This window comes from Phacochoerus africanus, chromosome 10, assembly GCF_016906955.1.
Source record: "Phacochoerus africanus isolate WHEZ1 chromosome 10, ROS_Pafr_v1, whole genome shotgun sequence".
Taxonomy (NCBI): Eukaryota; Metazoa; Chordata; class Mammalia; order Artiodactyla; family Suidae; genus Phacochoerus; species Phacochoerus africanus.
Window position 1 is genome coordinate 1134594 of NC_062553.1, and position 26793 is coordinate 1161386.

At 49.6% G+C, this 26793-nt stretch overlaps 1 protein-coding gene across 1 annotated transcript in view; it reads right to left on the reverse strand.

Moving 5' to 3' along the window:
- Positions 1-26793, reverse strand: part of HAUS3 (HAUS augmin like complex subunit 3) — a 129290-nt gene that overhangs the window by 64538 nt on the left and 37959 nt on the right. Inside the window, exons 10-16 of the mRNA XM_047798447.1 lie at positions 25031-25091; positions 24354-24418; positions 21010-21093; positions 20626-20721; positions 13517-13573; positions 12858-12911; positions 12216-12281 (exon numbers count right to left, since the gene is read on the reverse strand). Of these exons, the coding sequence (XP_047654403.1) occupies positions 12216-12281; positions 12858-12911; positions 13517-13573; positions 20626-20721; positions 21010-21093; positions 24354-24418; positions 25031-25091 (483 nt within the window). The remainder of the gene's footprint in view (positions 1-12215; positions 12282-12857; positions 12912-13516; positions 13574-20625; positions 20722-21009; positions 21094-24353; positions 24419-25030; positions 25092-26793) is intronic.

The following is a 26793-nucleotide window of genomic DNA, read 5'->3' on the forward strand; positions in this document are numbered from 1 at the left end:
GTGCCCACAGTATGGGCAAATTCCCAGGTCAGAAATCGAACCCATGCCACAGCACCAGCCAGAGCTGCTGCAGGGACGATGCCGGATCCTTAACCTGTGGAGCCACAAAGGAACTCCTTAAGACTCTTAACTGGAAGAACCCATTCATTTATTCAGCAAAATGCTGTAGTATGAAAAATGCTAGTTCTTTACACACACAAGCTCTACATAATTAATATGTCCATAACATACAGAGATCTCCCATGGCACAGTGGGTTAAAGATCTGGTGTTATCACTGCAGTGGCTATGTAAACTACTGGAGGAAATTCCTTTACCCGATAAATATAAGCTGTAAGAACCAATGCTGTGTATTCTTCCCTGAAATGTTTCCCTGCCAATAATACGTTAGCTATATTTAGCACTTGATAACTAAGATTTAAGTCCCCAATTTTATTCATTCCTTCGAAAACATTTAGCGACTACGCTGCTCTTTCTGGGATAAATGCTGACGCAACTCAGGGAATCTACAGCAGAGGAGGGGGATCTGCGGGGCAAGCGAGCAGGTGACACCGTAGGTTAAGCAGAAGGTGCCCTGGGGACGCACATGTGCATGAAACTCACTCAGATTAAGATCCTGTGAGAATAAACAAACGGGCCAGCACGCAGAACTGACAGCCTAGAAGCAGGCTCGTGTATTTATCAAATTCATGTACCACAGACGCATTCCAAATTACTGTAAGTTATCATCGGAAGAGTACACTTTAAAAACTCTAAGATGGAATGATAGAAATTTGGGGTAGACAGAGGAAGTCACTTGGGAAGAAGACTCTTGGGAAAGGACAAGCAGGGACTCCGAATGTACCCAGGGAGCGATCAAGCTCTTCAAGGGACGACGGGCACAGGAAAGCTCATTATACTGGCTCCAAACCCTTTTCACAGGAAAAGCGCTGACTGAGCTCTGGGAGTGGGAGGCTGGGGTGGAGGGTGTCAAATGAGGCTTCCGGATGGACACGTCCTCTGAGGTGAGACCACAAGAACAGGCAGTAACCAGGCAAAGAAGGCCGGGCTGGAGGAAGACGTGCTCAGGGATCTGGGTCATCCCAGCAGAGGCGACGAGGCAATGGCTCAAAGGCAAGGGAAGGCACGAGGGATCAGGGGCTCCTAAGCCACGGAGTGACCGCCCGCAAATGACAAGATCGTGGTGTGGCTCTGCCTCAGATACCAAAAAGCTTGTACAAACGTGCTAACAACATACTGGACATATATTTCGAAAAATGAAGAAAACTAAGAGGGAAAAAAAGACTCACAAAGGAACAAAAGCAAAAAATTCAGCTAAATAATGGCTAGATTTCAACATTTCCAGCCAAGACCTTTTAAAAACTGTTAACATTAAAACATTTTTTTAAAAACCCTAACCTAGAAGAAGAGTGAGCACTCTGGATAGGAAAGACTGCGTGACGATACAATGTGAAAGGTCAGCTATCCTAAATGACAAAACACCGACAAATTCAGAGCCAGGACCGGGGCAGCACTGCAGTGAAGCGGGGGCCTGGACAAAAACAGGTTCTGCGGATGTGGAAACACTAGAAGGGACATTCACAGCCGCTCTGATAAGAGGTATCGGATGCTGAAGAAATGGTAAGAACGGGGCTCCCGGCGAGTGCAGTGAGAACAAAGGCGGCTGGTACCTTCCCAGGAGCAGGTCTTTGGGGAAAACACGGCAGCTGTGAGACGCGTGAGCGCCGGCCAGGCACGGCCCCGGGGTCTCCGAGTCAGGGAAGGGGGACCTGAGGCGAACAGAGGCCTGGCGGCCCGCAGGCCTGGGGGGAAGGCAGGAGAGGCCGGCGCGGGCGGGCTCGGGCCACACTGTCAGCACGCTGCAGTCTCGGTGAGGCCCCAGACCGGGCGACCCCGAGACGCTGGAAGACGCTGGAGAGGGGGTCACACATCCAGTCTGCCGTCCAGTAAGAGTCAGCAAGAGCGCGGCCCTACCACGATGCAGGCAGAGCCGGGCCGGAAATGTGTCCGCGAAGCAGGCAGGACGGCCCCGCTCTTGGGGAACCTCGCGGACCAGGGCGGCAGCCAAAGGGAAGAGGCGGTTGAGCAGGGTCACGGGCAGCGCGAGGGCCGCTGGACTGAGACTCACACAGCAGATGCCGACCGACGAACTGGCCCAGGCTGAGGGAGCACGAGCAATGCAGGCCTCGGACGGATGGAGAAGCACCGGGCGGCAGCTTCCCTCTGCACCTGCGACGTAGCCAGCTGCCAAGAAGGTGCCCCCGCCCTAATGATGAGGAGAAGACAGACAGTCGATGAAATCGTCACCTCGCTGAGCCCGACAGAGACTCGAGCACCCAGAGAGGACGGATCCGCGCGTGCGCGTGGGGAAGCTGCCGGAGGCGCCTGGGAAAAGGCCCCCCAGAGGGGTTAGCAGAGCGGGCAGCACACTCCCCGGGCCAGGGAGAGTTCCTGTTCCCACCGGCCAGTCTTGGCCGGCTCTTAATGCTGGGAAACAGGCCGAAGACTCCGGTCTTGGCTCGGGGGTGGGGATGATGAGCCTTCTGTGGGGCACTTCGCTGGACCTGCCCGGCGAATCATAAAAGGAAGACCGGAAAGGCAGAGACCGTGGCCAAGGAACTTAACACGCCTCGGACCAAAGCTCAGGAATAGCTACAAGAACGCCAAGAAGTCCATCACCTGACAACGCAAGATCCACAATGTCTGGTATCCAAACAAAGACGATCACACGTAAAAAGAAGCCAGAAGATGGAGGCGCAATGAGAAGACTCACCTACTGAAACTAAACTATATTGGACACAGCCGTTGAAATTATAGACAAGGACATTAAAACAATGATTACAACGGTATCCAATATTTAAAAAATTAAGTAGAGACATAAATGGCATAAAAAAGATCCAAGGTGAATTTCCGGGAATGAAAAATGTAATGTTTAATATGAAAAAGACACTCCATGGGATCAACAACAGACTTGCGACCAAAGAAAAGATGAGTGGACTGTCGGATATAATAACAGAAAGAAAAAAATCCAAGGAAAAGAAGAAAAATGAGTTTCAGTGCTCAGATACAAGTGCCCTAATATATACAATTATAGCGGACTTCCCAAAGGAGAGGAAAGAGAAGGAGGAACATAAAAAGTGAATAAATAACCAGCAATAGTTTTCCAAATTTGATTAAAACTATAAATGCCCAGATCCAAGAAACTCAAGCATAGAAACATGAAAAAATTACACCAAGGTGCATCATAATCAAATTTCTCAAAAGTAATGATTACGACTAAACCAGCCAGAAAAGGAAAAGGCACATTACAGCTGGAAGAGTGACGATAATGACGAGAGTAGGGTTCTTAGAAGAACGATGTGAGAAGAGGGCAGTGTAACATCTTCAAAGTACTGAAAGGAGAAACGTTCAACTGATAACTTCATACTTCGCAAAAATGATATTTAAAAACAAAGCTGAAATGAAAATATTTTCAGACCCCCTAAAGCTGAAAGAATTATCAACAGCAGACCCACATTATAAGAAATGTTAGGGGTGCCCTTTAGGCAGAAGAAAATGATACCAAACAGAGATATGGGTGCACTCAGGAGATGAGGCGCCCTGAAAATGTACATGGGCAAATACCCAAGACTTTTCTTATTATTTAAATAGACTTCGAAGATAAAGACTATTTAAGCAAAAATGAAATATACTGTAGAATTTATAACTCATACACACAGTACAATAAAAGACAACCATAGCATAAAGGCCGGGAGGAGAAGTGGAACCCTGCTCGAGCAAGGTTCTTATTCTACATGTGGAATGATAACAGACTGGGAGGAATTCCATTTGTGGCTCAGCAGAAATGAACCCGACTAGTATCCATGAGGACACAGGTTCGATCCCTGGCCTTGCTCAGTGGGTTAAGGACCCAGTGTTGCCATGAGCTGTGGTGTGGGTTGCAGATGTGGCTTGGATCCTGTGTTGCTGTGGCTGTGGTGTAGCCGGCAGCTACAGCTCCGATTCGACCCCTAACCTGGGACCTTCCATATGCCGCAGTTGTGGCCTAAAAAGCAAAAAGTAGAAGGAAGGAAAGGAAGGAAGGAAGAAAGAAAGAGAGAAAGAAAACAGACTGTGACAAATTGAAGATAAATCCTGTAAACCTTAAATTAACCACTAAGATAACAAAACAAAGAATTATAGCTAATACATCAAAAGAAGATAAAAGAATCTTTAAAAAGTGGATCCAAAAGAAGGGAGGAAAATTGGGAAGGGGAACAAAGAATAACTGGGATACATATAAAACAAAGAGCAAGACAACAGACTTGAAGCTAACCCTATGAATGATCGCATTCAAGGTAAATGGATGGAACATCCCAATTAAAAGGCAGATATTGTCAAAATGGATAAAAATGCAAGACCAGTTATATGCTTCCTAAAGTGAACGTACTTTACATATAATGAGACAAATAGTTTAAAAATAAAAGGGTGGAAAATTCCATGCAAACACTAGTCAAAAGAAAACCGCAGTGGCAATTTTAATATTAAATGATGGTTTTATTATTTTTATTATTTATAAAATTATCTTTCATCTATTTTATTAATTTCAAATTAATATTTTAATATGAGACAAAATATATTTCAAAGAAAATAAATATGACCGGGGATGGAAAAAAAAAAGTCATTTCATAGAAATAGAAGGGTAGAATCAACAGGACATAATCCTTAATGTTTCTGCTCCTAATAAAAGAGCTTCAAATACATGAAGCAAAAACTACATGGGGACAGAAGAGACAGACTGCAAAGAGAAAAAGAAAATTCCACAGACGTGTGTCAGACCTCAGTACCACTCTCTCAGTAACTAACTGAGCGATCAGACACAAAACCACAAACGTGAACAGCACCACCAACCGACTGGATCCAGCTGGTGCTTACACAACGTCCCACCCTAAACGGACAGGACACACATCCTTTGCAAGTACACGTGGGACAGCTGACCGAGATACACCATTTTCCGGGCAACGAAAGTCTGAACAACGTTAAAGGATTCGGGTGATGCAGAGTATATCAGAGTATATCCTCTGATCATGATGGAACGAGATTAGAAATCATTAACAGTAAGACAACTGGAAAATCATCAAATATTTGGAAATGAAGTAACAAACTCCTAAATAGCCCATGAGTTACAGAAGACACGCTAGAAAGCTTTTTGAACTAAATGAAAATGAAGATACAACATATCAGAATTTACTGAGTACCAGAAAGCAATACTTGGGGGTAAATTTATACCACTAAGGGCCTGTATCCATCAGCTGTGGAGCCGCCTGACCGACTACTGATCATTTGGGAATATCTGAATAGTACCACGAAGGCTCCGAAAACTCAGTGTATACTGGAATCACGGGTCATGGAAGGCAGGTCACAGCTTAACCAGGTCGATTGCCTACTAAAACAAAAACATCAACATTTTCATGGGATTTCTTTTTTTTTTTTTTTTTCAGGGCTGCACCTGGGCATATGGAAGTTCCCAGGCTAGAGGCTGAATCTGAGCTACAGCTGCCAGCTTATGCCACAGCCACAGCAATGCAGGATCTGAGCCATGTCTGCGACCTACACCACAGCTCAAGGCAATGCCGGATCCTTAACCTACTGAGTGAGGCCAGGGATTGAACCTCAACCTCATGGACACTAGTCGGATTTGTTTCTGCTGTGCCATGATGGGAACTCTTTTTATGGGATTTCTAAACAATGCCTAGGATCTCACCATGCAATATTCCAAATGCCTAGGAATATTGTAACCCAAAGTTACAGAACACCTGAAGAATCAGGAAATACTCAAATCACATCAGAAAAGACAAGACAATAAGACACTGATGAAAGACACTGAAGGCAACACACAGATGGAAAGATATACCTGTTCTTAGATTGGAAGAATCAATACTGTTAAAATGACCATACTACCCAAGGCAATCTACAGATTCAACGCAATCTCTATCCAAACACCAATGGCATTTTTCACAGAACTAGAACAAATAATTTTAAAATTTGTACTGGAAACACAAAGGACCCAGAATAGACAAAAAAATCTTGAGAAAGAAGAACAAAGCTGACTTTGCACTATTCTACAAAGCTACAGGAATCAAAACAGTATGGTACTAGAATTCCCTGGTGGCTTAGTGGTTAAGGATCCAGTGTTGTCACTGCTGTGGCTTGGGTTCAAACCCTGGCACAGGAACTTCTTCGTGCTACAGGCATGGCCAGAAAAGAAACACAGTATGATACTGTTACAAAACCAGACATAGACAAAGGAACGGGATAGCGGGCCCAGAAATAAACCTACACATCTCTGGTCAATCAATCTATGACAAAGGAGGCAAGAACATACCATGGAGAAAAGACTGTCTCTTCAATAAGTGATACTGGACAGATACAGGAATGAAATTAGAACATTCTTTAACACCACACACAGAAATAAATTCAGACATACTGAAGACCTAAGTGTAAGAAAGCACTGGAAGAACACTTTTCCCCCTGCACCTACGGCCTCCAGAAGTTCCCAGGCCAGGGACTGAACCCAAACCACAGCAGCAACCAGAGACACTCAGTGGCAACACCAGATCCTTAACCTGCTGTGCCACAAGAGAATTCCAGCAGAAATTTTTTTTTTGTCTTTTTGTCTTTTCTAGGGCCACACCCACAGCATATGGAGGTTCCCAGGCTAGGGGTCCAGACGGAGCTGTAGCGGCCGGCCTACGCCAGAGCCACTGTAACATGGGATCTGAGCCGCGTCTGCGATCTACACCACAGCTCTCAGCAGTGCCGGATCCTTAACCCACTGAGTGAGGTCAGGGATCAAACCCACAACCTCATGGTTCCTAGTTGGATTTGTTAACCACCAAGCCATGACGGGAATCTCCCTGGCAGAAAATTTTTTGACGTAAATCGCAGCAATAGTTTTTTGGATCTATCTCCAAAGGTAAAGGAAACAAAAGCAAAAATAAACAAATGGAACCTAACAAAACTTAAAAGCTTTTGTGCAGCAAAGGAAACCCATAACAAAGTGAAAAGACAACCTACTGAGTGGGAAAAGTTATTTGAAAATGACATGACCAACAAGGGGTTAATATCCAACACATATAAACAGCTCATACAATTCAACATAAAAAACACAAACAACCAATTAAAAATGGGTAGACGATCTGAACAGATACTTTTCCAGAGAGGAAATGCAGATGGCCAACGGATACAGGAAGAGGCATTGAACATTGCTAATCAGGGAAATGCAAATCAAAACCACAATGAGATATCACCTCCCACCCATCAGAATGGCCGTCTGTCATCAAAAAGAACACAAATAGCAAATGTTGGCAAAATACTGGAGAAAAGGCAGTGCTCCTACACTGCCTTAGTGGGAATGTAAGTTGAAAACAGTATGGAGGTTGCTCAAAAAAACTAAAAAGAGAAGTACTGCATGACCTAGCAATTCCACTCCTAGGTAGTTATTTGAAAAAAACAAAAATACTAATTCAAAAAGATACATGCACCTCAACGTTCAGAGCCACGTTATTTACAACTGCCGAAGTAGGGAAGCAACCGAAATGTTCAGCAAGCGACGAGTGTAGACAGATGTGGTACACGCCTACGATGGAATACTATCCAGCTAGAAGAAATAATGCCATTTGCAGCAACAGGGACGGACCTGGAGGGCATTATGCTAATACGTCAGAGAATGACAAATATTGTACGGTATCATTTATACGTGGAATCTAAAAAATACAGCAAAGGTGTGACTATCACAGAAAAAGAAGCAAACTCACAGACATCGAGAACGAGCGGTTACCAGCAGCGGGGCAGGGCGGGGGGGGGGGGGGGAACGTGAGGGTGGGGGGGTTTATACGTAATCATATGAAATTACATGTGTGAAAAATCTGAAAATTATACAGCACCATAGAATTTAAAGCCTTTCATTCAATTAAAAAATCATTGTTCAAATCCCCTCAAAGAAGACACTAAATGACAAGATGCTGCAGATATTGGCATTATCTGACAAAAACTTCAAAACAGCTACTATAAAAGTGCTCCAGGATACTTATTATGTGTATTACCGAGACTGGAGTCGATTCAATCAACCATTCCCTCTTCTTTCTTAAATAAACCGTAGCTTGTTGACGCTTCATTAAAATGTCAAAGTATGGGAAACATGCAAGTCGACCAAAAGACAAAAACGTATTAGATTTTCCTGTTGTGATAAATACCCACGAAGCAGAACGCCTTAGGAGGCAAGAGATAACAGCCACCTTCCCTTAGGAGGGCACGTGTGTGAGAAGCCAGCTTCTTCAAAATGCTGAAAAAGTTATACCCTGGCCATTTAAAATGTTAATCAAGTATATTTTGAATGGTTTAAACAAAAAAAAATGTCATTCAAGTTCTAGCCATTTTCATTATGTAACCTACATAGTATCTGGTTAAATCATGTACAGCTGGATTCAAGTTTTACAAGCAAAAAAAGTGAAAGCATGAAAGCTCTCTAAGAAAATAGAGGTGAATATTTAAATAATCTTGGAGTTAAGGAAAGCCATTCCCAGACGACACAAGGCAGAAACAGTAAGGACTTCAGCGCAGGAAAAGTCGCAGCCGACGGTGGGCTGAGTACTGCCGCTCGGCCTGGCATCGTCAGGATCGGAAGCATTCTGGAAGGCAATCTAACGACAGCTAAAGAAAGTAAAAAAGAAGATACAGCAGGACGCATGTGCGGGATGCTTGTTGCAGCTTTACTCTCAGTGGACAACTTAGTGGACTCTGCGTGGACCCGAAGTGCACACCTGCCAGCAGAGCAGCACCGACGGAGGGAAATGGGGAGGTGGGCCCTTCACTTTAAGATAACGCCCAGGATGCCACGTGCAGCTCAGGGAGTGCGGCCGATGACACGGGGACAACTTCGGATGGCGTGCAGTTATAAAAACATCAAATCACTATGTTACACCTGAAGCTAATACTGTCCATTAGCCAGATGTCCATTTTTTAAAGAAGAGCAAAAGAGGACTCTGTCAGATGAACCTCGGGGATTCCATGAGCTGCTGCTGAGAGAAAAGCAAGAGGCAGAAAAATAAAATACACACGGGTCTGCACAAAATTTTATTATGAGTCTGGAGCAGCTCTAGGCTGCTGACGTGAGCTCTCGGCGGGACTGGGACGGAGGCTCAGTGGCTGAGAGATGGGTGTGAAGGCAGAGTGTCTACAATAAAACCATCATGCGTGATGTAATCCCACTCACGCGAATGTCGGTGTGTGTGTGTGTGTGCATGTGCGAGCACACGTGTGCATGTGAGCACGGCCACCAAGATGTTCACGGCAGTGGATGTGGGGTGACTTTTCCTTGTTTTTGTGCTAGGGGTCCCAGTGGAGCTACAGCTGCTTCACGGCCACGGCAACGCGGGATCTGAGCCGCATCTACAATCCACCACACCACCGCTCACAGCAACGCCGGATCTCCGACCCACTGAGCGAGGCCAGGGGTGGAACCCGAATCCTCATGGATACACGTCAGATTTGTTTCCTCCGCGCCACGCCGGGGACTCCCTCCTTTGTTATTTATAGTTTTACCTATTGTTTGAATTCTTTAGAATTATCTTCTATTGTTACCATAATAAAAAAACCACTTTAAGTAGAGCAAATATTATGTATTTTACAAATTAAAGGGCAAGAGAAAATGGAGGAAGAGAATTCGGTATTTTATAAAGGGTTTATCTTTATTCTATAAGGAGATTTTCCACACCTATAGAAAGACACATGCTCTAAAGACACATGCAAAAGGACATGAACTCAGAAGAGTGACTTGTATATAGTCAATCTCACTGAATATTTAAGGAAACAGAAATTTAAAGATCCAGCCAGGAACTAGTAATCAAAATGAAGACTCTTCGGAGTTCCCTTCGAGGAGCAGTGGTTAACGAATCCGATTAGGAACCATGAGGTTGCGGGTTCGGTCCCTGCCCTTTCTCAGTGGGTTAAGGATCCGGCGTTGCCGTGAGCTGTGGTGTAGGTTGCAGACGCGGCTCGGATCCCGCGTTGCTGTGGCTCTGGCGTAGGCCGGTGGCTACAGCTCCGATTCGACCCCTAGTCTGGGAACCTCCATATGCCACAGGAGCGGCCCAAGAAAAGGCAAAAGGACAAAAAAAAAAAAAAGAAAGAAAGAAAATGAAGACTCTTCATACTGGCAAGGATGCAGAGGACCAAACATTTCACAAATTGTTTGATCGAGAATGTAAAACTTTTTTCTCCTAAAGGACAATTTGGCAATGTAAATCCTTCAAAATGCATATGTACCTTGGCTCAGAAGCTCCATCGTCAGGAACTTCCACAGAAATACTGTGGAAATCCACAGAAAAACATACCAAAAATGTACACGCAAGTAAGTTTATGGCGTCTCCATATGTAAGAATTAAAACCGACAATGCTCTAAATGTCTCCCTATAGACAGCCGTTAACGCGGCTCCGAAAATGGTGGCGCGGACTTTGAGGTAAAGGCGGGAACCAAATGCACCCATCACGTTTATCCCCCTTTCAAAACATCCAATTGAAATATCAGAGAAATAAATAAGCCTAACTAGAGTATCAAGGAAAACTTGGGGCGAGTGCCACCCACAAACCAGGGATGTGAAAAACTTCTCGAAGAGAATAAAGCCCAGCAAGGGATAGCCTGCAAGAGTCAGAGCCGAGAGGAACCTAGAAGGCCACGCAGGCAGGGAAAGGACCCTCACAGGGAGTGCATCTTCCCAGCGGGATTCCCAACCCACTCCTCCTTGGGAAGCGGCAGCAACAGAGAGACAGGGCTCAGGTGAAGGGCAGCCTAGCAGCAGCACCTGCCTTCAGACCAGCGGGTGGGAGCGTTACCACTGGCATGAGCCTCAGGGCTGGGACTAGTCAGCGGGGTAGAGGCCACGGATGTCTCTAGAGCGGGGTGTCCAAAACAAGACCCTCCCTGAGTGGCTGAAGGCTCGACCGACAGCAGGGACTCGAGAGCTGAGGTTGCTCAAGCAGGTGTCCCGCACCGAGACCACGGCTCCCGCACGGCCCCTGCAGGCCTGCCCAGCCCCAGCCCCGCTCCCGCGCAGCCGCCCCACTGGGCACTGGCTACACCATGTGCATGCACCCCTGGAGGCCCGGCGGACAGACACAGGCGCACACGCGGCAGGGTGAGCAGGGCTGAGTATAACATCTGGAGCTCTCAAAGAAAATTAAAAACCGTAGGAGTGCGGTTTTACTTCTGTTGTAAAAAATGGTATTTTAGGAGTTCCCGTCGTGGCGCAGTGGTTAACGAATCCGACTAGGAACCATGAGGTTGCGGGTTCGGTCCCTGCCCTTGCTCAGTGGGTTAATGATCTGGCGTTGCCGTGAGCTGTGGTGTAGGTTGCAGACTCGGCTCGGATCCCGCATTGCTGTGGCTCTGGCGTAGGCCGGTGGCTACAGCTCCGATTCGACCCCTGGCCTGGGAACCTCCATATGCCGCAGGAGCAGCCCAAGAAATAGCAACAACAACAACAACAACAACAAAAAGACAAAAGACCAAAAAAAATGGTATTTTATAAATACACGTGCTTAGCAACATGTCTGGAAGGGAAAGACACCGAGACATTAGCTGCAGTGAATCCTACGTGGTGGAATGATCAGTGCCTTTTATTAGTTTTTTTTTTTTTTTACATTTCTTTTCTGTACTTAAGGAACTGTTCTGTAATGAAGAATCAGTAATGTGTAATTTACTTCAAAAATATAAAGCTATTCAAAAAGTTAATTGCTCTACGTGTTCTTAAGGCTGCACCATCAATTCAAGGGCATTTCTAGCCTTTTTCATCAGAGGTAGTCTTGAACAGCAATGAAAAACGGAAGCAATCATCAGAGCACCAGTATTAACATTTCTGGAAATCGGAAGCCACCTGTCCAGTGGGAACCTGAAAATGAAGGCAGGGGCTGTCCCTCCCGCCCTCAGCACCAGGGTGTGCGACTGCTGGGACGAGAAGACTCACCCAACACTTCCCGAGCGCAGGACCGTGTGTCTTTGATCCCTACTAGGTCCCCAAACACAGGTAGTGCTCGATGAATACCAGCTAAGTGAATAGGAAAAACCCCAACAACCCGTCCGTCTGGGGTCTCCTCTTAGAAACAGGAAGGGCACAAACATGGGTCTAGACAAAACTTCAGGCCCGACCCAGAAAGAGACCCTCAGCACGAGCTAACTTACAGGACGCTTGGCTGAGAGTCTTCCGGTCACAGTTCCAGTCTGGTTCCACACGGAGGAAACGGAGCCCTTTATCAGTCAGAAAGAATCCGTTTACACGCTGACAATGCCATGGGGTCAGAAACACGCCGGGCCCCGGCACACACACCCTGCCTTCCTCCAGAGATCCGGGACCCTGGCTCCAGACTCCCAACCCGAAGCATCCTTGGGGTGACGACCCTCCGAGGGATCGGGGTGAAGCAGAGTCCCCCCCAGACCCAGGCAGGAGCTGCAACAGGACGTGCCGTGAGGGGGCCCAGAGTGGACTCGGGGTGGGGCCGTCACTTGCTGTATGGCCTCAGACAGTCACACAGCACCTCTGACCACAGACCCCTCAGGCACGAACTAAACATCTCCCTCAAACGGCTGCAGAGAGGATGCGGCAATGGATGGAAAAGCTCGTGGTCGGCACGAGAGCGCCACAAAAATGTGAGACTCTAAGAGCACAGAAACGTGGGATCTTAAGAGGCAGTGTCCGCTTATGCTCCAGGCCTCAGGGATAACAAAACCACGGCTCATGGTTTCAAGAAGAGCAGATGGAAAGGTTCTACGTGTATCTGAATCACGCGCAAACCATATTCGTAACCACATTTTTCAGCTTGTTACCTTTTTCATGTGAGCACGTAATCCGTCTACAAAGGTTGACTTGAGCTTGTGAACCTGTGTTCCAAAGACAAAAACAACCCCTTTCTGTGTGTGTGTGTTTGAATCAGGTGAAGCCCCACCGCAGGGTTTCATGGAGCGCTGGGCATGTGTCCCTGACGTCACCTCGGTGGCTCCAGGAGGCCCTGGAGTGGCTGAGGTGTGGCGCCCAGAGGTCAACAAGAATGACCATCAGAGAAAGATGTCACCCTGCCGCTTTGAAAATAAACTTTGCTCTGGAACAGTTCTTTTTACAGGGAAGTTGCAAAGAGAAGTGGGGCGTCCCCGGTGTCCCCTCTTTTACTTCCAGGGCTACCTTTACCCAGCTGGGCCTGGAGAGGGACCCGGAGGTGGCTCCCCAGGAAGCCTAGCGCTCAAGGCTCACACACCAGTACTTCCTCCCGAACTGCTCGCGTGCTCGTCCCTTTGTGGCTCCTCGGATTCAGGGCCGAGCAGGCTGTCTGTGGATGTGAGTGGTACCGTGTCTGCGCACAGCGAGCCTCACTAACACGACTCCCCGGGGACACTGTCAGGGCTACGCTGGCGGCGATGGATTTGGGGACAGAGATGGTGCCATACGGTGCCCCTCGTTACCAACCCACTTACCCAAAAAATTGCCTTACCTGCCTATATTCCAAAATTATTCTGGGTAACGGATGAAGGTCTTGCAGGGCACTTAACTAAAAAATAAGGATAAACATCACGGCTATAATTCCTTCATTTAGCTCTAACACCTCAAACCCTATTTTCAGCAGGAGGAAGTCCTAATAATAAATGGTCTCTTTTCCAAAACGAAGACTCATAAGAAACTCAGATTATCAAGTGTCTTAATCCTAACTCCTCACATAGTCATTACTGTACACAGCGGAGCTAAAGGAACTGCACGCATGCTTGGAACGAGATTCCTCCCGAGATTTAAATTCCCGAAATCTAAGCGCAGGGCACTTACGACACCCTGTGGGGGAGTCAACCGGGAAGTGGCTACAAACGTGCGACTCCCTAGTTTTGGAACAGCCACCATCCGAGTGGCTGTCCCTGAGGCATGAAGTTGGGGAGGCGCCGCTGGCATGTGCCGTGGGTTTGATGTTTGGCGTTATGTGAGCACAAGATCGCGTGAACACAGGGTGCTAAGTTCTCACAAGGCGAACGCAGCTGGGTACTACGCCCAGAGGGGACACTCCAGGTTCCCAAGGCCTCAGCCCGGCCCTGGACGTAACCGCCACACCGACCTCCACCAGCAAGACCAGCCTCCCGGGTTTTGAATTTCGTCCCCGAGAACGAGGACAGGTAGTCCTGGGTGTGGCTGGTTTTGTTCGACATCGTGGCTTTAAGGTTGGCCCTGCTGTTGGGGGAAGCAGCAGTTCATTGAACGCACTGCGGCGTGGAGTCCGTGGACGATGATCTGTCCACCACGCTTGCGGGACAGCCGTTCCACGCCCGGGGCTCCTAGGAGCGGCCCTGCTGTGCACGTCCCGGTCGGCACCTGCCCGGAGCTGCTGAGCACGCAGAGGCGTGGGTGGCCGGGTCGGTTGCAGCAGAGATGATGCCCCCGTTCTCTGAAGGAGACATACCAGCGTCGGCCCGTCAGCAGCACATGAAGCTTCTCGTTGCTCCGTGTCTTTGCCGAAAACTTCTCTCGGGTCTTAACTTTCACTGTTCTGATACATGCGAAGTGACAGTTCACTGCAGTTTTAGCATGTGTTTCCCTAATAAGGCCACACGTTATTCAAGTAGTTACTGACTGGATGTCTTCTTTTGTTAACCCCGCTGGTGTCTGGCACTTAAAACATTGGTTTGCGTGTCTTTTTCTTCTTGACTTAGAGGAATTCATTTTTCTGCGTAGGGTTCCTCTAGTTGGCTATATTCGGTGAAAATATCTTCTAGCGCTTTGTGGCTTTGCTTTTGTGCTTGTTTAATAGTGTGTCTTCATAAACAGATTCTTTTTTTTGCTTTTTAGGGCTGCGCTCATGGCACATGTAAGTTCCCAGGCTAGGGGTCAAACTGGAGCTACAGGTGCTGGCCTACACCACAGTCATAGCAACTCGGGATCTGAGTTGCATCTGTGACCTACACCACAGCTCATGGCAACGCCTTAACCCACTGATCGGGGTAAGGGAAGGACAGAACCTGTATCCTCATGGATGCCAGTGGGATTTCTTTCTGTTGAGCCACAAAAGGAACTCCCATAAACAGACTCTTAATTTTACTGTTGCCCAATTTATCTTTTTTTTTTTTTTTTTTGGCAGCACCTGCCTGCAGCATGTTGAAAGGTCATGGGCCGGGAGTTCCCGTCATGGTTTAGTGGAAACGAATCTGACCAGCACCCATGAGGATGCAGGTTTGATCCCTGGCCTCGGTCAGTGGGTTAAGGATCTGACGTTGCTGTGAGCTGTAGTGTAGGTTGCAGACATGGCTGGGATCTGGCGTTGCTGTGGTTGTGACATAGGCCGGCAGCTGCAGCTCTGATTCAAACCTTAGCCTGGGAACCTCCATATGCCACAGCTGTGGCCCTGAAAAAAAAAAATATTGGGGACTCAGCTCGCCAATTGCTACCAAAAATTCCTGCCAGGGCATCAGAATCATTTTCAATCTATAAATCAATCTGGGGGAGAACTGATTATATAATTTTAACATAACAGCGTAAACCACCGTTGTATCCCTCTCTGAATAAGGACTGAGGTCACGAGAGTCCTGGCCAGCCACAGAAACATCAGCAGGAGTGCCAACACCATGTCCTTGAGCAGGCAGGACCCAGGGGAGGGATCCTGCCTCGTGTAACCTGCAACTGCAGTTTCTTAGAAAAGCCACCCCTGGGGGATACTCAGCCGAGAAACCTGCTGAAGATCAGCTCACTCTCCTTATCCTGATACCTTACTCAGAAAACAACTCTCCAGCCACAGTCTCCCTGTATATCTCGAATGAGCTGTCTGAGGACACTTGAAAAGAAATAAGAGTTTGATCTCATAGAACTCTGGATAAAGCCCTGCCGCGCTTCAGTGATCAGAGGCAGGGTGGCGCGGCGCCGCCGCTCTCCGGGCTTTATCAGCTCTGCCTGGACTGGCCCCTGACACCACATTCCTCTCACCCGCTTCGCTCGCTCTCCTTGGCACCTCTTTTCTCTCTGGCCTCCAAATGTCAGTGTCTCAGAGCTCAGCTCTGTGGTTACCCATGTCGGCTGCTTACAGAAGCAGAACCAGCTGGGGAGCTTCAAGCCACCAGCCTACAGACTCGGATTCTGTGGGTCAGCTGTGGGCCTGGGCCTGAGTGTTCTTCCAGAGCCCCTGCCAGGGCAGAGGCCCACCAGGCCAGGGTGACTTTAATCAAGCTGGTCGACTACTGGCCGAGGGGGCATCTCCAGCCCGAGACTGCTCCTCACAGACCACCTGCTCTGTGCCAACGTCTCGTGGACACTGAACATGTCCAGGACTGAACACGGGACCCCTCAAGCAACTGCTCCTGTTTCCCTGAGCAGCTGCCACGGCTCTCTGCTCAGGTGCACAACGAGGAAAACCAGGGGCTCGCTCCACTCTCACACTCAGTGGACCCACAGCCACAGAAGTTGCTTGGAGGACGAGTCTGCTCTCCCATCTCCACTGCCCGGACCTGGACAGCCGAGCCAGCAGTTCCTGCACTGCAGCAACGGCCTGCTAATGGGACTCCTCTGTTCTATAATCAGCTGTGATAGTGGTCTTTTTATTTTATTTTGGGCTGCGTTGTGGCATGTGGAGGTTCCCAGGCCAGGGACTGAAACCACAACACACCAGGGACTCAAGCTGCTGCAGTGACAATGCTGCATCCTTAACCCACTGCGCCACCAGGGCGCTCTGGGCGTGGCCTTGTTAAAACCCAGCTGACACCCGTCAGAATAGCCCGAACCCAGAGCACTGACAGCGCCACACGCTCGCGGGGACCTGGAGCAGCAGGAGCGCCCATCACTGCCGGTGGAGAGGCAGAACGCGCAGCCCCTTGGGAAGATGGCTTGGTGGCTCCTACAAAACTAGTCATGCTCCCAACAGAGTGCAGAGATCATGCTGTTCGCCCGGTAAGATGGAGACCTAGGCCCACACGAAGACCTGCACACAAACGTGTGCAGCAGCTTGACTCAAAGCTGCCCAAACCTGGGAGCCACCAAGGTGGCCCCCAGTAGGTGGACAGATAAAAGCCATGGTCCTCCCAGGCCGGGGCAGGCCACTCCCTGCTCACAGGGAACGAGCTATGCAGAGACAAGGAGAAGCCGACGCGCGCCGTGCGCGCCCAAAGAACCGATCTGAGAAGGCTGCACGATGCGTACTTCCTCTAGGACACTCTGGAAAAGACAAAACTATGGAAACGGTGAAAACAGAGGTGGCCGAGGGTTGAGGGGAGCGACGACCAGGGAGAACAGAGGGTCCCGGGGCAGCGAGGCCAGGCTGTGCGGCACTATGATGGTACAAGCCCTCGCACACTTGTCCAAAGCCATCTCACATGTAAGGCCACAAGCGAACCTCGTGGAACTCAGACTCTGGGCAGTGACGACGAGTCAGTGTGGTGTCAACTGCACAAATGTGCCCCCTGGGGGGCACGTGGATGGTGGTGGAGGTGAGTTGGAGGTGGAGGCAGGGGGTATATGAGACGTCTCTGTACCATCTGCTCAATTTTGCTGTGGACTTAAAACTACTCTAGAAAATCAAGCCGAACAGCAGTTCTCATTGCAGCTCAGCAGTAACAAACAAGGAGGATCCATGAGGACGAGGGTTCCATCCCTGGCCTTGCTCAGGGGGTTAAGGATCCGGTGTGGCCGTGGCTGTGGTGTAGGCCGGCAGCTGTAGCTCCAATTCAACCTCTGGCCTGGGAGCTTCCCTGTGCCACGGGTGCGGCCCTAAAAAAAAACAAAAACAGGAAAACCCTCGGTAAGCTCACAGCTGCATCCTTACTTGAGCGTTCCAGGCTCTCCAGTTCACCTAAAGTCTACAGCCCTTCCCACGGGGAGGGAGCGGGGAGGGAGGGAGGGAAGGAGGGAGGAAGGAGTCTTGATTTTGAACTTCCCACCATGTGCACATGGTGCCTGGTGAAGGGTCATCTTTTAAGTGCAGAATAGCATGACTAATGTAGGATGATTCACGCTGATTGTGTCTTGTGAAGAAAGATCAGGGAACTGCCTTAATTCTGTCCACAGGCAAGCACCTCAGCCAGAGAAGAATCAGGGTTCCTCACTTCACGGTTGCTTGTCTGGAGAGCTAAGGAGCAGCAAAGGGAGGGGCAACACTGCCAGCTGGCACCCAGACAGAGGGCAAATTGGGCTGAGACCCCCAGCTCAGGCACAGTCCGAGGGGAGACGTGGGGCCCTCTCGGGCTCTACCACCGCTGGAACTCGAGGACCCCCTGCCGTGGTGTTGAAATCCACACCAGAGCCCCTCCAGCAAGGGAGTCCTGCTCCGAGAGCAAAGAGCCAGCAGCGAGTGTTAGCTCTGGGCCACTTGGTCCTGGGGATGTGGGACCAAGTCGGGGGAAGTATATGGTCTGTGCAACTGACACCTACTGGAGTAAGCAAACGAGGAACTAGGCACTTTAGGTGATGGCAAGTTGTAAGCAGAAAATAAATCAAGGTGAAGACGGAGTTCCTACCACGACACAGTGGATTACGAATCCAACTGCAGTGGCTCAGGCTGCTGCAGAGGTGCAGGTTCGATCCCTGGCCTGGAACAATGGGTCAAAGGATCCGGTATCAGAGTAGGTCACAGCTGCAGCTCCGATTAAATCTCCAGCCCGGGAACTTCCATATGCCACGGATGTGGCCATTTAAAAAAAGGTGAAGAAACAGGTTTCAACGGGGGCCTTCCTGTCATTTGTGACCAGAGGTCTTCCTGGAAGCAACGCCTGAGCTGATAGTCAGAAGCCAGCTGTGCAAACTCTGCGGGCAAGTCTCCGGATGAGGAAGGCCCTTGTGCGTTACTCACAGGGCAGCTCGGGTGCTCCACGGGGTGCTGGGAGTAAGGGTGGGGAGGTCACAGAAGGGCCCAGCTCAGACCTCAGGCCTGGGGGACACACCGGAGAGCTTGACTTGATTCGAGTGTCAAGGAAAGCCACCAGGAGTTCAAGGCAGGGGATCAACACGATTTTTCTAGTGGTTTTTTTTTTTTTTTTTTTTTGTCTTTTTGCTATTTCTTGGGCCGCTCCCGCGGCATATGGAGGTTCCCAGGCTAGGGGTTGAATCAGAGCCATAGCCACCGGCCTACGCCAGAGCCACAGCGACGCGGGATCCGAGCCGCGTCCGCAACCTACACCACAGCTCAAGGCAACGCCGGATCCTTAACCCACTGAACAAGGGCAGGGACCGAACCCGCAACGTCATGGTTTCTAGTCGGATTCGTTAACTACTGCGCCACAACGGGAACTCCTTTCTAGTGCTTTTAAAAGAGAATTCTGCCGGGTTGTGAGGTGTCACCATCGGGGTGAGCTCCCTGCTGGCTTCCCAGGCCACAGGAGGAGGACGCGCACCGAGGCAGGAAGACTTGGGCAGAGGGCAGGTTCAGGCTCCGTCAGGGCAGCGTCCGTCCCCAGGAGTGGGGCAGAGTGGACACCACAGAGGAGGCTTCGGGGAATCTAAGCAGGAGCCTAAGGTGGTGGCAGTGAGATGCAGGAAGTAGCCGAACTCCGGACTGTAAGGCTTGCTATGGAGTGAGGCTGAGAGACCATCCGACTCAGGCCGCTGCAGGGGAGCGTCAGCCCAGGAGGGGGGCTCACTTGCTAACGGCTGCCTGAGGCCACCAGGGGGAGGCGCAGGGATGGGGGCAAGCGAAGGGCTCTGCTGGATGGACAAGCAAGGAGCACAGGGCAAGAGTCTGGAAGGACTTTGCTCTGCTGCGAAATCAAACCCTGGACAAGTCACAGAAGGTGCCACCCGGGAGTTCCTGTCGTGGCGCAGTGGAAACGAATCCGACTAGGAACCATGAGGTTGTGGGTTCGATCCCTGGCCTCGCTCAGGGGGTTGAGGATCTGGCATTGCCGTGAGCTGTGGTGTAGGTTGCAGACGAGGCCCGGATGCTGTGTTGCTGTGGCTGTGTGGCCGTGTGGCTGTGGTGCAGGTCAGGACCGTGGCTCCAATTAGACCCCTGGCCTGGGAACCTCCATATGCCCCGGGTGCGGCCCTAAAACAAAACCAACAAAAAAAAGAAGGTGCCACGGGGAGCCTCTGAGAGGCTCTATCCACGCGGCACGAATCCTCGTACTCGCCGGCTGCGGGCTTCCCACGCAGCCCCCGCTGGGCTCAGCACACCGATTTACACTCTGCTGTTCTGTTAAAGCAGAATCGCACTGCTCTCTGTCTTTTAAAAGTGCATTCCTCTCAGGAGAGGGATAGTAAATTTTTCTAAAACAAACTGGGGAAAGGAGAAGACTGATGGCCTTTCCCATTCTCAGCCTCTTATGAGGGCATGAAGCAAAGAGGTCATGACCAGATTGTCAGGAATTCGGTTTTCAGAACAAAACTCCTTCACGTCGTCCTTTGCAGAAAATCAAGCCAATGTATGCTTCTGAAAACCTGTCCCGTGAGCGTCTTCGTCCTTCGTCACGACGAGGAGGGCCACCTGGGGTGGGAGGACCCTCCTGCTGCGGAAAGGAGCCGACGGATCCAAGGGCTGAGTGGGGTCGCTGGCCGCCTGCCCACCACCCGAAGCACAGGTCTGAGAGCCGACGCACCCGTGGGCTAGACATGCTCTTGTCTCAAGAGCAAGGGGACCCTTCTGAACCTTACCACGGTGTCTGACGTGGACGGGGGTCTCTGCAGCCCCATTCTGGGAAGAGTCGCCCTTGGGTGCAGCAGGTGCAGCTTGAGTTTGCCAAACAGCATCTTCAACAAAAGCAGCAACACGTGAGCGGGCAGATCTGAGGGGCCTGACCTTCACTACGACAGAGCTCAAGCAACCAGCCAGGGTGCCACAGAACACCGCAATTCTCATTTAGTACCTTGCTTGGATTTAAAGGCTTTGAAGGAATCAATCTCAACGTGAGAGAACATCAACAGCGTACACACGCTTCAGATACTTGGGAAAATTAGTATTTGTAAACTCAGAATAAATCTCTCTTTAGTTCCTGAGCAGGAAGTACATTTTATAGAAGAACCAAAATTGAGCTTTACCTCTCGAAGCTGATTGTTACTGGTTATAAGAAACTGTTCTCCTGCAACAAAATGGGCTTCTTGCTCCAGTTCTTTGAGACGAAACTATAAATGCGGCAAACACAATCTTATTAATGGCTCTCAAAATTTAAGGTTAATTTACTCATCAATCCCCAATAAAAGATCTTATAAGAATAGAAAAACCAGAGTTCCCACCGTGGCTCAGCGGTTAGCAAATCCGACTAGAATCCATGAGGACGCGGGTTCGACCCCTGGTCTCGCTCAGTGGGTTAAGGATCCGGCATTGTCATGAGCTGTGGCAGACGAAGCTCAGATTCCGAGTTGCTGTGGCTGTGGTGTAGGCCGGTGGCTACAACTCCGATTCGACTCCTAGCCTGGGAACTTCCATATGCTGTGTGTGCAGCCCTAAAAAGACAAAAAACAAACAAACAAAAAAAAAACAAAACAAAAAAAACCCAAACCAAACAACAACAACAAAAAACTTCAAAAAAAATTAAGAACAGAATTACCATGAGATCTAGCCATTCACACCTGGGTATATATTCAAAAGAACTGAAAGAAGGATCTCAAAGAGATATGTGGGAGTTCCTGCTGTGGCTCAGCAAAAAATGAATCTGACTAGAATCCATGAGGAACCAAGTTCAATCCCTGGCCTTGCTCAGTGGGTTAAGGATCTGGCACTGCTGTGAGCTGTGGTGTAGGCCAGCAGTTGCATCTCTGATTCACCTCTATCCTGGGAATCTCCATATGCTGTGTATACAGCCCTAAAAAGACCAAAAACAAAAAAAAAGAGAGAGAGAGAGAGAGATTTGTATACCCATTTTCATAGCCTATATTCACAAAAGCTAAAACACAGAAAAACCTAGCTGCATCCATCAACAGATGAATAATCAAAATGTATTTACACGCAAGGGAGTATTATTCAGCCTCAGAAGGAAGGGAATTCTGACATAGCTACGACGCGGATGAACCGTGAGGACATTATGCCAAGTGAAATGAGCCAGTCACAGAAAGACAGACACTGTACGATGCCAGTTATGTGACCCATTTAGGGTAGTCAAAATCCTAGAGACAGAGAAGAGCACTGGGTGCCAGAGCCTGGGGGAGGGGAGGTCGGGGAGCTATGGTTGAATAGGGTAGAGTTCAGCTTTACATGGAAACGGCTGCAGGCATGGACGCTGGGCACGGCTGCACAAGAGCCTGAGCGTACTCACTACCACTGTGCGGGTAGTTACAAGTGGTTACCACGGTAAATTTTATGTTAGGTATATTTTAATCGCAAAATTTTTAAAAAAGATTTACAATGTTTATTGCATGTAATTTCTTCCTGGATTAAAAACTACATGAAAAGAAAAATGTAGTGCCAGGTTTAGAAACCTAAATGCAAAGGCTAGTGCAACCAGTTGCAAATGTAACACGTGAGAGAGAACCCGCACGGTCTGACTGTGTAGTACGATATATTCAGCATCCGGCGATAAACCGTGATGGAAAAGAATGTGAAAAAGACTACAGAGAAGCGCAGCCGAGTCACTGTGCAGCGCAGCAGACATTTGCGGCCCTAAAAAGCAAAAAAACAAAACAAAGAAAAACCAAGAAAACAAAGACACCATTAGGAGAATAAAAGGGAAAGACAGTGAGGGTGAACAGAGGTAAGAGGCATGTACAGAGCATATCAAGATATCCTGCCAGTCAGTATGCAGAAGACAAAACCCCTATAAAGTGGGAGGCGTTCCCTGGCGGCTCAGTGGGTTAAGGATCCAGCGTTGTCACTGCAGTGGCTCGGGTTCCATCCCTGGCCTAGGAACTTCCGCAAACCACAGGCGCCGCCCCCAAAAATGAGTAATATTTTTGAGTAGATCCTTCACCAAAGAGAAACTTCTAACATCCAATGATGACACGAAAAGCTCTTCAACCTCCTTAGTAACGAGGACAACGAAAACCAACATTACAACAAGCTACCGCCACGTCCTAAGCAAACCCCTGTGCTCGGAGAATGTGCAATGACAGGACCCTGTGTGCACTTCCGGCAGCTGCGACTTTGGAAAGCAATCTGGGGTTGTCTGATGAAGCTGCACCAGAAGCCTACTCTGCCTGACACCCCAAGAAGCACGTGCCCCCAGACCCAGGGGTGGGGGTGTGGTTTGCTAGGCCTGCAAGCTTCTGGAAACAAACCTGATGCCATTGACAGCGGGGAAGAGTCGTGTGGTGGAGGACCAAGCACGGAGGGGCAGAGACTAGGAGATGAGACACAGGGGCTTCGACAGAGGTCAGGCACGGGTTAACTCGCTGTACTGTTCAGGCTTTGAAATACAAGACTGGAGGGAAGCAACAATGTAACGACTGTAAAAGTCAAGATGAGGGTTACCTTTGGCAGCAGGAAGGGGGCTCCTATGGGGAAATGCGGAAGGGACTCTGGAGAGTCTCTGCTTTGAGCTAGGTAATCCTAGTTTCCTTAAAAATAACTCAAGGGGTGTTCCCGTCGTGGCGCAGCGGAAACGAATCCAACTAGGAACCGTGAGGTTTCAGGTTTGATCCCTGGCCTCACTCAATGGGTTAAGGACCCGGCGTTGCCATGAGCTGTGGTGTAGGCTGCAGACGCAGCTCAGATCCTGTGTTGCTGTGGCTGTGGTATAGGCTGGTAGCTGTAGCTCTGATTGGACCCCTAGCCTGGGAACCTCCATATGCCTTGGGTGTGGCCCTAAAAAGCAAAAAAAAAAAAAAAAGAGCCTAAATAAATAAATAACTCATGGGAGTTTCCAGTGTGGCACCATGGGTTAAAGATCCACCACTGTCTCTGCAGCAGCTCAGGTCACAGCTGTGGCTTGGATTCGATCCCTAGCCCGGGAACTTCCATATGCCCTGGGAGCAGCCAAAAAAAAAGAGGAGAAAGGAAAAGAAAAGATAAAAAAGAAAACAAGTGGAACTTTTTTTTTAGGACAATACTTGCAGCATATGGAGGTTCCCAGGCTACGGGTCAAATCAGAGCTGTGTCTGCCGGCCTACACCACAGCCACAGCAACACTGGATCCGAGCCACGTGAGACCTACACCACCGCTCGGGGCAATGCTGGATCTTTAACCCCCTGAGTGAGGCCAGGGAGTGAACCCGCGTCCTCAGGGATACTAGTCGGGTTTGTTACCACTGAGCCACAACGGGAACTCCCTTCAAGTGGAATGTCTTAATGCATTTTTTCCATGCATCTCTATGCATTCCTCTGTATTTTTTATTCTTCATGGTTAGAAAGCTTTGGTTTTGCTTTTTAAAGCCACCCTAGAACCGCGCCGGGGAACAGCTCACCAGACAGGCGGGAGCAAACGCACACACACTCTGGCGTGGGAACGCACCGCAAGCAGCGCTGAGGTCCTCCCCATCTCCTCTCTGTTGACCCGAATGCCGTGGCTCTCCATCACTGCCATTCAAAACCAAAGCAGACAAAGTGTAAACAGGACTCGTTTCTGCCAAGACTGCAGTGCCAGGAGCGAGCCTCTCTCCCCAGTGGGGACCAAGATGCCGCTGCCTGTGGCTGTGAGCCCGGCAGTGTCCCCAGCGTCAGCATGTGAGCCCAGCGGCGGCAGGGGACATAGGGCCACTCGGCTGCAGGGTGCTGGGTGGGGCTCTGCTCCCCTGGGTATCCCGCGGGACACGGCAGTTGGGACTAAGAGCGAGGGCAGGGGGAGGCTTAAAGAACAGACACCAGGACACCGGCTGACAGAGACAGACCTCCTCCCACACCTGCTCTCAGGAGCATGGGATTCGGGCGGTCGGTCCCCCGCAGCCAGGACACCTGCAGAGCAGGCAGTACGGAAGGGGTTCCTCAGGACCCAGACGGGGGAACCTTCCAGTTGCTGGAGACCAAGAGGCACTGGGGTCCAACCCCTCGTTCCAGGAAGGGAAAGGGAAAGGCTTGGTACCTTTTCCGCGCCCACAGGATCCCCACCCTGAACTAAGGCAAATCAGTCGTTCCCAAACATACAAAGAACTCTCTAGAAAGATGACAGTGCATCATCTTCGTGCACCTTACCTGCCAAAATCGGTATCAGAGGAAGCTCCAAAGTACAAAACAATTGCCATAAACCACAAACCTGCTTCACAGGAAGAAATGACATCAGTGACACCTTTACCCCCATTTGCTGACCAGCCTACTTCCTTTTGTTGAGCTGGGGTCCAGGCAGCTCCTAGAGTGGATAGTTTCCCCCACCCGCCTTCCTGATAAAAATCCTATTTCCCTCAAGTATCCTCGTTCATCACCAACCCAGGTGGAGATATTTAGAAATATCTGGTAGGACAATTCCCACTCCCACTTTTCTTTAATCTCTTTCTTTTTTTGGTTGCACCCACAGCATGTGGAAGTTCCTAGGCCAGGGACCCAAGCAGCAACCCAAGCTGTTATCAGCTACAACACTGGATCCTGAACAGCCAGGTCATCGGGGAACTCCTAAGATTCCTCATTTTTTTTTTTTTTGGTCTTTCTTTTTTTTTTTTTTGCTATTTCTTGGGCCGCTCCTGCAGCATATGGAGGTTCCCAGGCTAGGGGTCGAATCGGAGCTATAGCCACCGGCCTACGCCGGAGCCACAGCAACGCGGGATCCGAGCCGCGTCTGCAACCTACACCACAGCTCACGGCAACGCCGGATCGTTAACCCACTGAGCAAGGGCAGGGATCGAACCTGCAACCTCATGGTTCCTAGTCGGATTCGTTAACCACTGCGCCACGACGGGAACTCCAGCTTCCTCATTTTTAAGTGTGATTTAGTCTTAGTCTCCATTTTAATTTCTTTCCTTCCTTCTTTTTTGTGTGTGTGTGTGTTTTAAGGCCACACCTGTGGCATGTGGAAGTTTCCAGGCTAGGGGTAGAATAGGAACTATAGCTACTGGCCTACACCACAGCCACAACAACGAGGGATCCAAGCCAAGTCTGCGACCTGCCACAGCTCATGGCAATGTCAGATCCTTAACCCACTGATCGAGGCCAGGGATCGAACCCCCATCTGCACGGATCCGTTGGGTTGGTTCACCACGGAGCCATGACAGGAACTCCATTTTAATTTCTAAATAGGTTTACCAAATGCCCAAAAGTTTAGCCAGAATTTTCAATGGCGTTGCCCAGACTTTAGAAACGATCTTGGGGAGAACTGAAACCTTTGAATCAGGCCACCTCCTTCAAGGGCACAAGCAGTGTCCTCACCTGCTCCGGCCACCCGCTCTTTATCGGAGCTTCCATGCGAGGGAGCCCGCGCCTCACCTGCTCTTCCGCCGTGCCCTCTCATCCGTCCTGTGCTGCTCTTGGCCATGGAGGAAGGGCTGACACCCCCTAGGCACAGCGCCCGGGCTCCTCTGCTCTCAGGTTGGTTTTGCCCACTGGGGGCAGAAGAGTGAAGTGGCTTTCCCCTGCCACCTGCGCCACAGCTCCTGGAGCCCACTCCTGCCCAGCAGCCCCCTGCAGGGCCATACTTCACAGGGTCCTGAGAACAGCCCACCCTTCAAGCCCTGGGGTGGAAAAGCTTCTCGCTACAGCCTGTCTCCACAGGCTTCTCCATCCTGGCTGGCCTCACTCCTGCCCTTGCTGGGCGCACAGCCCTGCACTCAGTTCTCCCACGTTCCTCCAGATGCCCTCTGCTTCCCAACGAGACTCTGGGTGGAGTGGTTCCTTCACCACTAACTGAAATAAACTCCGAGCTTTTCTGTTAACTCCAGCATGAGAAACGTTCCAAATGAATTGGAACCTTTTTAAAAATGTTATAACTGCTGCCAAACTATAGAAAACATTTAAAAAACAAACTTCAG